Source organism: Erpetoichthys calabaricus, chromosome 11 (genome assembly GCF_900747795.2).
Source record: "Erpetoichthys calabaricus chromosome 11, fErpCal1.3, whole genome shotgun sequence".
In the NCBI taxonomy this organism is placed as follows: Eukaryota; Metazoa; Chordata; class Cladistia; order Polypteriformes; family Polypteridae; genus Erpetoichthys; species Erpetoichthys calabaricus.
In genome coordinates this window covers 58,892,211-58,905,210 of record NC_041404.2, presented here as the reverse complement: position 1 = coordinate 58,905,210, position 13,000 = coordinate 58,892,211, and the positions used below count along the sequence as shown (strand labels likewise).

Below are 13,000 nucleotides of genomic sequence, written 5' to 3'. Positions count from 1 at the left end.
AAACTCCAACCAGTTTCACTCCAACCAGCTACTTAATTAGGCACAGAGTCTTGTTAATTAAACCCATTCTTTAAATCCATGGCTTGTTGCTTGTCTCGTGATGCATTAGCAGATATTTCTGAAATGGTTGATTTTCTCTTTTCTAAGAGCTCTGGTAAAATGCTTTTGGGACCTGAGCAGATTGACATTTCTGAGACCTTCATCTTTCTTTATTTTCAGACCAGTAATGGCGCATTGCACGATAACGTGCAGTGAATACACTTGACTTGAGCATTCCTAGTTTTTCTCCTCTTTCTCTGTATGTTTTCTATTCGTTTGCTCAGAGGTTGATGCGCTTGTTGCTTCCTGAGCAGCTCTTCTTTTCTCCACCCTAGCGGCCCACTTCTTCTCTTCTTTCATTGGGCATCTTTTCACGTTTAAACTGATTAAGTCAGTGTTTGTGTTACAATTACTTAGTATGTTTTCCTTAATTTTTCACTTAAGCTGGCACTTAAGTCTTCAATCTGCCTCAAGAATAATTTAAGATATGTAAGTGACAGCGAAGGTGGAAGGGAATGAGAATGGCACTGGTATGCTTGCTTGCTGCTGCCGAGAGTTGATTCTACAATAAAATAAAATAAAAATAAAAAGAGGAATAACCTTGGAGGTCAATCATCACCCCAAAAGCGGATAGTAGATGTCACGTGGTATAAGTGTACCAAATTTCAGGTCAAGAGGTCAAATGGTTTGTGAGCTAACAGGTGATTTAAAATCCTGGACAGACAAACGGACAGCCATGGTAGCGTAATATATAAGAAGATATTGTATGATGGACACCAGTTGTTTTGGCTCATTTTGCATCTCATTATTGTTTGGCTGCTAATTAAGGAAAAAGAAACAATTAAGGGGTCTGAGTCTTCAAGAGCAAGTTAATTAAACTTAGTTCAAAAGAAGGCAATTAGCAGCAAAAACAGGTCACTCTTTAAGAAAAGGGTTAGAATGAAAACCTGCAGCCACAGTGGTCCTCTAGGACTGGAGTTGGCCACCCCTGCTGTAGAGGAACAGTTTTTGGTTCCCAAAAGACCTGTCCACATGAAGGTTCCATAAAGAACCTTTTACTTATTTAGACCCATAACAGGACCCATATAGTAAATAACCATGAATAGATGGTAACAGATTTGTGAAATATGAATGGCTCATAATTTTAAAAGGAAAGGATTCCTGCTGCATACAGTAACACCAGCAAAGTTTGGGCTTTCTTAATCTGCTATGTCATACTTAGTAGACTACCTACCATACATGGAACATTTCAGTTTGTTTCTATATACTAGAAAGAGTTTCAAAGCACAAAGAACCAAATTCATGTGTAAAGAACCTTTCCCAGAACGAAATGGTGCTTTGTCAAGCAATGGTTCTACAAGGAACCACACAACCCAATAAAGAACCATTAAATGCCATTAAAGAGTCGAAATAGAAAGAGAATAATAAACTCACAAATGGCTTCAAGTTGATGTTTACTGAAGGCTGAGTGTGCTTCACTGCTGCCCAGTTCTGCTTCTGGGTTTTTTTTGGTATGGTATGTTTCACGTCAAAGTTATTTCTCCACAAACAAAAAAAAATATCTTGCCTAGGGTGACACTTTACAGTGGTGGCCATAGGGCATGAAGCACCACCAGAAAATTGTGTGTGTATATACTGTATGCTGTATATATAATATATAATATATATATATGTGTGTGTGTGTATATATACAGTATATATGTGTGTATATACTATCCCCAAAGCGGATAGTAGATGTCATGTGGTATAAGTATACGAAATTTCAGGTCAATAGGTGATTTAAAATCCTGGACAGACAAACGGACAGCCATGGTAGCGTATTATATCAGAAGATATTGTATGAATTCTCTTCCATATATACATATATATATATATATTGTGTGTGTGTGTGTATAATCCAACATCTGTCTGTCTGTATGTCTGTCCGCCTTTCACAAGAGAACTACTTAACGGATTTCAATCTGATTTTTTTATATAATTTGCTTGAACATTCCGGTTATGTATCATAGTTCGCTTGTGGTACCAATTTATTTGCATGAATCCGAGAGACCCAGAGGGGGCTCGGGCCCTCCTCACTCATTCACCCACTTCAGGGTGTTCTTTACCTCTGCTTAGTTAGTGAATGAGAGAACTACTTAATGGATTTAGATCTTTTTTTTCCTATAATTTGCTTGAACATTCCGGTTGATTTTGCGACTTCTCTTATCGCTCTTAGAATCCTAGTTCGCTTGCAGGAGAGATTTATTTATTCTCTAATCCGAGAGAGCGGCTGCGGGCATAGGGGAGGGCGGAGAGCCGGGCAGGGCCCTCCTCACTCACCTGCCAGCCTCAGAGCGTAACTTCCCTCCACTTAGCTAGTGAACGAGAGAACTACTTCACGGATTTAGATCGGGTTTTTTTTCTATAATTTGCTTGAACATTTCTGTTGATTTTGTGACTTCTCTCATTGTTGTAAGAATCAGAGTTTGCTTGCAGGAGCGATATATTCACACTAATCTGAGACAGAGGCTGCGGGCTTGGGGGGCGGGGGGAGTGTGACGTCAGGAGTGGGGAGCTGGGCAGGGCCCTCCTCACTTTCCTTTTTTACTAATATGTGGGTGGAGCCACAGGGCATGGCTAGTATATCTGTATATCTAAAAACGAAAGACCTGTGTGCAGCAAACGCTGCCACGTAACAACGATGTTGTGCTAATGACACAGATAAAGAGACCAAACGGAGAAACAAAGCAAATGCCATGGCTCAACAACGTGACGGGGAAACACCTCGGCATCAGAGGGCAAGCTTGAAGTTTTTACTAAAAACATTGTCTATCTCTAGGCATTTGCTTCAGACAAAGATTAATAGGACTCGTAATCCAATGATATGGCTAAGAAATGGTATTGCCAGTGTCTTCTTACGAAAGCTAGTGGGGCAGCAAGCACAGGTGGGTTCACATCCTCTGCTCTGGGTAATTTTTAAGAGTTAGCTGACTCCTCTCCAAGTTCACAAATATAGCAAAACTGTTAGGGTGTTTTTGGCCCAAACACACACCTCAATGACTTAAAAGGAAGGAAAATTTTTAAAAAGAAAGTAAAGAGAACATCTGATTTGGCAGTCCCAGTCCCAGTGAGGCACTATACAACTGTACTCCTTTGGGTGTAAAGGACCCCAGTTGTGTTTCTTGACACACTTCTGCTGAATGATTCGTTGGCTAAAAGTCCTCAGTGTTGGCGTGTCACAGAGAGGATGTGCAGCGTTGTTCATAGTGGCACTCAGTTTTGTGTTCATTCGCTCCTTTGCTGCGACCTCCAGTGGGTCCAGAGTGTGTCCCATAACTAGTAATGCCTCGGCTATATTTTTAAATCAATGTAATGGTATCTTGATAATAAAAGGTGTCAAGTTCAGTCAAAAACTTGAATATTTCTGGGTTAGCCCAAACATCATTAATCATTAAAGATCCCTGGGCCTCTTTCGTAAAGAGAAGGTTTATCCCAGTGTCCTGGCTAAATTGCCCACCAAGTCCTCATCCATTCTTGCCCCCTAATCATCCCCAATCTCTGATTGGCTATCTCTCTCTCACCCCTTCTCCTCCTAATAGCTAATGTGTGGTGTGCATACTAAAATAATAATACATTGTATTCATACAAGGCACCTGTCTAAGAACTCAAGGACACCGAACAAACAATAAATAAATAAAAAAACACATTATAAACAACTTAAAACAGAAAATACAAAAAATATAAAAATTAAAACCAAACAAAGCCACTATAATCATAGAGAAAAAGCCATTTTAAACAGATGGGTTTTAAGTTTACGTTTGAAGGTTGAAAATGATTTGATATTTCTAAGCTCAGTAGGTAGTGAGTTCCAGAGCGATTGAATGCTCTGCTCCCCATGGTGGTTAGATGGGCATGAGAGACAGTCAGATGGATGGAGGAAGAGGATCTAAAGTTACGGGAGGGAATGGCAACATGAAGAAGGTTGGACAGATATGGAGAGGCAAGGTTATGAATGGCCTTAAATGTTAACAGCAGAATTTTAAAATCAGTTCAAAACTTAATTGGGAGCCAATGAAGTAATGAGAAATATGGTGAATAGATGGGGTTCAAGTAATGATGCAAGCTGCAGAATTCTCGACTAGCTGAAGCTTATGGAGAGATTTATTAGAGAGACCAAAGAGGAGAGAATTGCAATATTCCACACAAGAAGTAACAAGACCGTGAACAAGAATGGCAGTGGTATGGGGAGTGAGGGAGGGGCGGATGCGATTAATATTACATAGGTGGTAGTAAGCAGACTGGGTGATGTTAATAATGTGAGGTTGGAAAGACAGAGTACTGTTGAGGATGACACCCAGACTCTTGACCTGAGGTGATGGGGAAACAACGGAGTTATCAATAGCAAGTGAAAGATTGTTGGCTTTGGATAATGATGGTTTTGAGCCAATAAGGAGAAAATTTGAAGAAAACCAGGATTTAATTACTGGAGCAATAATGGCTGTCGTTACATCATTTAGGTGGGTGCTACACTTTGGTTGGGGATGAAGTGGTTCTCCTCTGTCTAAGCATTTCGACTAGCAAGAAAAGGGGCTAGTTATTATTATTAATGTAGGTACAATGGATGTCGGGGACACTACCAAGAGGGGAATCCAGTTCATCTGATGATTCAACCAAACATAGAGACCCTTCTAAGGGTACACAAAATGTGTTTAAATTTAAGAGTCCCCAGAAGAAACTCCCATACTGGTTCCTCTTATGTAGAAGGAGTTTCTCATAAGTGATCTGCCAGTGAAGAGGATTTGATGTTGCAATTTGCCATTTCTTCCTTTTTTTTTTGTTAGGAAAGAACAAGAAAATAACACACACACACACACACACACACACACACACTCTCTCTCTTAAGAAGGATTTTTTTTTAATTTTGCCTCATGTCTAATTTTCATAAAACAAAGAACAACTGCTTTCTAGATAGATAGATAGATAGATAGATAGATAGATAGATAGATAGATACTTTATTAATCCCAAGGGGAAATTCACAAATTCTCTATTCTTGAAAAGAAGTCCTGTAATAAGAACTTTATATTTAGATTTGTTTTCTGCCTTATTCTTCCAGTTGTCGTAATTTCATTCTGGAACGGCTCACCGCACACCTTGATATAACTTAACAGTCACATATTTGCCTGTTTGTTTCCCTGTCGTAAATGTCCTAATTGGAGCAGTTAGCAACAATCTTCGCCTCCTTCTTTCCACATTCCCATCTATATTTGGAGCTTTGCTATTCACATCTGTTTAAACAGCCCAGAGGCGACTGTTTGTGTTAAAGAAATCACAGTTGACTCTGCGTTAGAGCAGGAAGTCTCTCAGCAGCTTGCTCTAATGCCTGTGATTACATCAACTGGCATTGCGCAGTGGAAGGAATTTCAGCTGATGCGTAGGGTTACTATTTCCATTTATTTTACTTTTCAGGGAAAAAAAAACTCCAGGCCAAAAAAGGAAAGAGATTTCAGCAAGTGTAAGCACAGAATGCCAAAATAACTTGGTTGGACACCATACAAATATAAATTTCCCAGAGGAGAGAATTATGTAAAATTACCAAGAAGAGCTGTACTCTGGCATATGATGTATTTTATTAGTCATTAAAATAAGACTGACATAGCTGCTTTTTTTCAGGTTGACATTTTGTTTCAGAATTTATTGCAAAATGAAATTATGCATCATAGAAAATGCAGCTAATAAAATATATATCAGATTGTTAGCATATTAGTATGTTACCCATGTGAAAGAGCTGGCCAGGAAAAACAAAAAGTGTTTGCTTGGCCTTAAACTGAGGGGACAGCCATAGATATTTCCTAGCCATTTATTTAATAGAGCAAATAAAATGTATTATTCCAATCTGCAGACTTAATTGGTTCAGACCTCGAGGTACTGGCGTTCATATTGAACCTTCACTGCAGCAATATGTAATTTGATCGAGGAAGACTCTGAAACATGAGTGCTGCAGAGATCTTTTTGTTGTAACATTAGGAATGTTACATTGAGGCGGAGTGGTGGCTCTGAGGCTAGAGATCTGCACTGGGAATTGGAAGGTTGCCGGTTCGAATCCCACAAATGCCAAAAGGGACTCTGCTCTGTTGGACCCGTGAGCAAGGCCCTTAACTTGCAATTGCTGAGTGCTTTGAGTAGTGAGAAAAAGCGCTATATAAATGCAAAGAATTATTATTAAAGTTATGATGAAATCAGGCCATTCATCCTGACAAACTCCTCCATCCTGTTTATTTAGATTGGCCAAAATAACATCAAGTTCAGATTTGGTGCTCCCTAAAGTTGTACTCTCCACCTGACTATTTGGTCATCTATTCTAAGGGTCTGTGGTTCTTTGCATGAAGATAAAATGTGAACTTCCCCTTGGGATTAATAAAGCTATCTATCTATCTATCTATCTATCTATCTATCTATCTATCTATCTATCTATCTATCTATCTATCTATCTATCTATCTATCTATCTATCTATCTATCTATCTATCTATCTATCTATCTATCTATCTATCTATCTATCTATCTATCTATCTATCTATCTATCTATCTATCTATCTATCTATCTATCTATCTATCTATCACACTTTAATGAAATCTGCCCTTCATTTTTCATTCCCACTACAAGGTTTCATAGTACCTACTGTAAAGTTTCAGGTCAGATTAGGTTGGGGAGTATGCACTGGTACAGCGCGTTTCCTCACCCACCACACGACAAAACAGTTTGGGATCCTGGTTGGCAACCCCCAAGGCAGACATGCGGTCCATTCCCACCCTCCAGAAATGACCATCTATCTGCCACAGCCAGGTGTTACATGGGCGTCCCCTTGGCCTGGTCCAGCCCCTCGTGTCCTCAACAATGAGGGTCCTGTGAGCCAGATCACCCTCATGTGATCACGCCACATGGCCGTAGTGCCATAACTGACACTCCCTCACAATGCCTGTCATTCCTCATTCGGGACTCAATGACAAACACAAAGTCAAACCAGCTGGACCCAAGGACTCTCTGAAGAGACACAGTACCAAAGGAGTCCAGTCTTCTTCTCAGGTCACTGGATAGCGTCCATGTCTCACAAACAGGGAGCACCAGGACTCAAAAGACTTGGACCTTCATCGTTTTGTAGATATCAGGAGCGCCCCACACCCCTTTCCAGCAACCTTATGACCCCCCATGATGTCCCAATCCATCTTCTGACTTCGTAGGAAGAGTCACCAGAGACATGAATGTCGCTGTCGAGGTAAGTAAACCTCTCGACGAGGTCGACACTCTCTCCATCAGACAGACACACTGCTGATGGCCGTGCCCAAGAGGTCATTAAAGGCCTGGCTGTTGGTTTTTATTCAGGAACCTCACAAGCCCAGACACTCGGACCCCTCGCTCAGTCTCTCAAGAGCCCTGAACAGAGCATCCATGACTCCGCGAAAATCACAGCATCGTTGGCAAAGTCAAGATCAGTGAATCCTTCTTCACCAATAGATGCCTCACAGCTGTTGGATCCCACAACCTTGCCCAACACCCAGTCCATGCAAGTTGGATGGAAGAGAAATAATGCCAGGGTTTGGACTAGGATCCCTTGGTTCCATTGAAGGGTCCTGTTAATGTTGCAGCATGCAATGACATTTTTGACAATTGTGCACTTCCAGTTTGGAGAAGGTCCTTTTCTATCCAGCATGATTGTGTCCCTGTGCACAATTAGGGCAGAGTGGTGGCTCTGAGGCTAAGGATCTGCGCTGGCATCCCGAAGGTTGCCGGTTCAAATCCCCGTCATTACCAAAAGAGATCCTACTCTGCTGGGCCCTTGAGCAAGGCCCTTAAGCTTCAATTGCTCCAGGGGCGCTGTACAATGGCTGACCCTGCGCTCTGACCCCAAGGGGTATGCGAAAACTAACAAATTCCTAATACAAGAAATTGTATAAGGCGAAATAAAGAACAAAAAAAAAAAGCCAGGTCCATAAAGGCCTAAAGGAACTCAAGTAGCCTGCAAAGAGCCCTGGCCCCAGCCCCATGCCCTTAGAAGAACACTCCAAAATCTTGTGGAAAGAAAAGTGGAGGCTGTTATAGGAACTCTGCATTAATGCTAATGGCTTTGGTATGGATTATCCGGGGAGCTCATATTTGTGTGATAGTCTGGTATCCACAAAATTTTGGCCATGTACTGAAAATGCAGAAAACCTGAATCTTTGAAGCCCCCTAAAGTTCTACCCTTTACCTCACTACTTGGTCATTTATTCCATGAGTCTGTGGTTCTTTGCTTCAAGATAAAACATTTGCGTGATATCTGCCCTTCCTTTTTTTTTTTCCTCCCTTCAGGGTTACTTTTGGGAGGTTTTTCTTGTCGTCTTAGATCACTGTCGAGCAACCGGTGCGCCTTCTAGGGCCGCCGCGAAAACTTTTGTAAAATATTTAAAATTGCTAGTGTTTTTGAACTTTTGGTTGATTAAAAAGATAATGTTTAAAAAAAATATGTTATGTTGGAAAAACAGTGTAGCAGTAGAGGCGTGGAGCCACCTCTAACACCCTCAGGTACTACTCAGGTGAACACTGGATAAAAGTCCAAGACTTCTTTATTTTGTTATAACACAGTGCACCAAGCACCCTCCACTCCACACTCATAAATCACAATAACTACAATAATCACAAATCCTCCTCGCCCAGACACTTCGCCACCCTACCTCCCAGTTCAGCTCAGTGTACTGGGCTTCCCACAGTCATTTTATATCCCCTGACCCAGAAGTGGTTCCTGGCACAACCCACAAGTCCATTTCCTTCCGGGTCAGGGTAAACAGTCCTCTTCTTCACCCCGGGAGCACATCGTTTCTGTAACGGTGGTCCCCAAGGTATCCAGCAGGGCTGTGTATAGAAACTACAAAGTCCATGAGGCCCTGCTGGAACTCGGGGCACCATCATGCTGTCCGGAGGGCTCCTCCTAGCGGCCTGGGGGTGGCGACCGGAGTCTGTAGCCGGTCATCCATCACAACAGATAACGGTTAATCAGATTGTTGAATAAACTAATGTGTTTATTTTGAATGCCAGTTAAAATTTTCGCTGTTTACCATTTACGGAAATGAAGTCTAAGAAACGCGAGAGACTTCAAGTGATCGACAAGGAAATGCGCGTCTGTCTTTCGAAAATTGATCCTCGCATCAATCTCATATGTGCTGAAAAACAATCTCAACGTTCACATTAATTAAATTTAAGATTTATCCTTTGATTCCTGTATTAACAAAATGTCTTTCAAACTTGTAAAATTAACTGTTTTTATTGGCGATTGTCCATAGATTGTGTCATCACGACTTTATTTATGAGCAGTCCCTCAGGTGCACCATGAAAGAAAATTTTTGGACTTAGTGCGCCGCAACTCGAAAAAGGTTGCCTTTCGCTGTCTTAGATAGTCAAGGCTGAGGGACTGTCAAAGATTTTAAACTACAGAAGAAATAAATTGTTTCTGTTGTTGTTGCCCTTAAGAAGTTTCCAATTGTGTCCCCCTGTTTTTGTCATAGAATTTATTTTAGATTAAAAACTGGGATTCACTTTACCAATTTCTTTCAGACTTTCAACTTTATTGTCATCGCATAGTTACAACAAAATATCTTTATCACATACCCCTTGGGGTCAGAGCACAAAGTTAGCTATTGTACAGTGCCCCTGGAGCAATTGCAGGTTAAGGGTCTTGCTCAAGGGCCCAAACCGAGCAGAATACCTTCTGGCAGTAACAAGATTTGAACCACCAACCTTCCCGTTACTAATAACGTGTTAGGTTTTATTATCACCAGTTGTGGAGTACAAATCAATGGAGGTTGTACTTAAGTTATATAGCACACTCGTGAGTTATCAGCTGGAGTACTGTGTTCTATTTGCTCACCATATTATCAAATAGATATACTGTAGCAGCACTAGAGAAGCTGATTCCAGGACTGAGAAGTCTGAACTTCGAAGAGAGATTGAAGGAGCTGAACCTTTTGAGTTTATGCAAATGGAGATTAAGGGGACATGATTAAAAGTCTGAGGCTAAGGATCAACACTTGTATCTGGAGGATTACTGATTTAAATGCTGTTACTGCCAGAAGAGATCCAACTCTGTTGGGCCCTTGTGCAAGGCACTTAACCAGAAAATTGCTCCATGGTTCCTGTACAATGGCTGACACTGTGCTCTTACCTTCAAAGGTCATGTGAAAAGACGGCTTCCCCTCTGGGATTAATACAGTGTACCAAATACCAAAAGGTTGTAAATGTAGCAATTTTAACATTGTTGCATCATGGCAGATGTAATATTAAGGCTGTACTGGGAGATTTAGATGTGCACTTCCTGGCTAGGCAGGGACATTATTAGAATGGTCAGAATGACTCATTAACAGTATAACATACAGTGAGTGCCTTCAGACGGTCTTGTGCTAAAATCATTTACATTTTCTTGCATCAAACACTCAATACATCAGAATGACAAAATGAAAACAGGATTTTAGAAGCTTTTGCCAATTTAGTAAAAGAAAAACTAAATATCCCATTGACACAAGTATTCAGACCCTTTATTCACTACTTAGTTGAAGCCCCTTTTATCAGAAATTCCTTCATGAAGGCTTCCTGGATTTACAGTGACAAGCATTGCACACCTGGATTCAGAGATTTTCTGCTATTCTTCTCTGCAGATCCTCTCAAGTTCTGTCAGGTCAGATGCAGACTGTCAGTGAACAGGTCTGTCCAGAGATGTACAAACTGAATTCAAGTCCAGACTCTGGTTTGGCCACTCAACAATATTCCTGGAGTTGCCCTTTAGCCTCCCCTGTTGTGCCATAGCTCTGTGCTTTGGGTCATTGTCCTTTTAGAAGGTGCGCTCTGGAGCAGGTTTTCATTAAGGATATCTCTGTACTTTGCTCTGTTCAGCTTTATATAGTGCTGCCAGGATCCTGATGAGGGTGCGGAAATATGAACACATTTCATCAATCCTTCGGTCACTTCATTGGCTCCCTATTCACCTCCATATTGAATATAAACTTTGTCAAGTCAAGTCAAGTCAAGTAGAGCTTTATTGTCATCCTAACAATATACTTACAGTACACAGTGGGACGAAATATCGTCCTCCAGAGTCAAAAGGTGCAGTACACAAGATATATATAACTAAAAAACATATACAGTATTAAGTAGTATTATGTAATCCAGAGAATGTGTGGAGTAAAGAGTCCAGTGTGGAGGAGGGCAGCATGGTGTTCAGGAGCCGGACTGCTTGGTGGAAAGAAACTATTGCACAATCTCGCAGACCTGCTCCTGATGCTGCAGAGTCGTCTTCCAGATGGAAGAGGAGTAAACAGTTGGTGGGAGGGGTGGTGGGGGTCAGCCATGATGCTAGTGGCTTTATGAAGGCAGCGTGAGGGGTAGATCTCCTGCAGACTGGGTAGAGAGCTGCCAATGATGCACTCATTTTTTTGATAATCAAACACAATCTTGCAAGCCGAGATCTGAGGGATGATCGATTGATTTTTTTTTTCTTTCCATCCCTGAATGTTATATTTGACACCTCTAAATTAACAGTGAGGTGTTTTCCTGTTTAGTTTGTCCATGCCTTGATTTTATATATTTGGATAAAGTTGCATTTTTAAGTTTTTTTTTTGTATTTTTTAATTCTCTCATACCTCATTCAGCAAATTCATTTCAAATTGCTTATGTGGAAGCGAAAAATACGCTAAAGATTCTCACTTTAAATGAAGGCTCTAGAAGTCGAAGGATAGGCGAACAGAGTAATTAGATATATTGCAATAAACAATAACACGGACTCAACCCAATTAGGCCAAATCGAGCTGAGCCCCGAACAGGCCAAGAATCGCAGTTTATATAATCATTTCTTATCATTCTGACCTCGCTCGAAACTGCTTATTCGCTGCTTATTCTGACTCTCTTTCTGCAGCTGGCCTAATTAACTTTTTTTATGGGAACCACCGGTATTTTTATTTTCTGTTATTCGTCTTTACTTTTCTGCTTTGCTTATTTTTTGGTCGGCCTTGAGCTTGCAGATGTTTCCCCTCTTCCACCCTTGGGCTGTCTTATCTTATCATTCCCCCTTCCTTGATCCTTGAGTTTAACAAGATATTGGTGGCTAGAGCTAAGCTTTAATTAAAAATATGGCATGTGCCTTTTATTTAACCATTCGCTTAGCAGAGCTGACTTGCATTAATATTTGCACTAAGGTTAATGCTTATACATTTTTCTATATTTATTTATGTTAATACATGAATAAAATAATTTCTTATTTTCCATACTTGTGTCTTTGATTGTTACATAAAACTCCCTCATTGTATCAGATGAAGGTTACCCCCTTTTGTGAAAAATTTGAGACACAATGTTTCAGCTCTGTGTAGCCTTCCTCAGGTGACACTGCGACTTTGTGCGATCCCAGTAATGAAGAAATACCTGCCATGACACCCCGGCCCCCCTTCTTGTGCTTCAAGATCTGAACAGAAGGCCTTTTGTTTCACTAAAAGCAGCCTTCTGATGTTATCATAATTAGAATCGCTTTTATTAGCCACTACTTAACATACAGGAATTTGACTTGGTAAATTTGGAGCTGCTTATAATCTAGACGGATACAGGATACTTACAAAGTTCTCTTTATTTCATCCACTTACCTTTATTCTGTTTTTTGTGTTTTTTTTTTATTAGATTTGATATCTACAGAAAAGTTCCAAAAGACCTGACACAGCCAACTTATACCGGAGCCTTCAGTGAGTATTTAATGTCTTTCTTCTTATTGGGGCTATCAATCGCCACTTTGATGTATTCAATATGACCCAGCAGTTCATGAGAGAGAAAAGCAGCTTTACTACTTTATTTTTTGTTTTTTTTCTCTTAGTTCAATTACATTTCCTTTTTCTTATTTTATTTTCCCATGAGTGCTGTCTATTTTGCTCCCTTACTAAAAAAAAAAACAATGCCTACACCCCACTACAAAGCACAG

At 40.6% G+C, this 13,000-nt stretch overlaps 1 protein-coding gene across 1 annotated transcript in view; it reads left to right on the top strand.

The window, feature by feature from the left end:
- Positions 1 to 13,000, top strand: part of ergic1 (endoplasmic reticulum-golgi intermediate compartment 1) — a 180,912-nt gene that overhangs the window by 24,700 nt on the left and 143,212 nt on the right. The window contains exon 2 of the mRNA XM_028813127.2: positions 12,706 to 12,767. Within this exon, the coding sequence (XP_028668960.1) occupies positions 12,706 to 12,767 (62 nt within the window). The remainder of the gene's footprint in view (positions 1 to 12,705; positions 12,768 to 13,000) is intronic.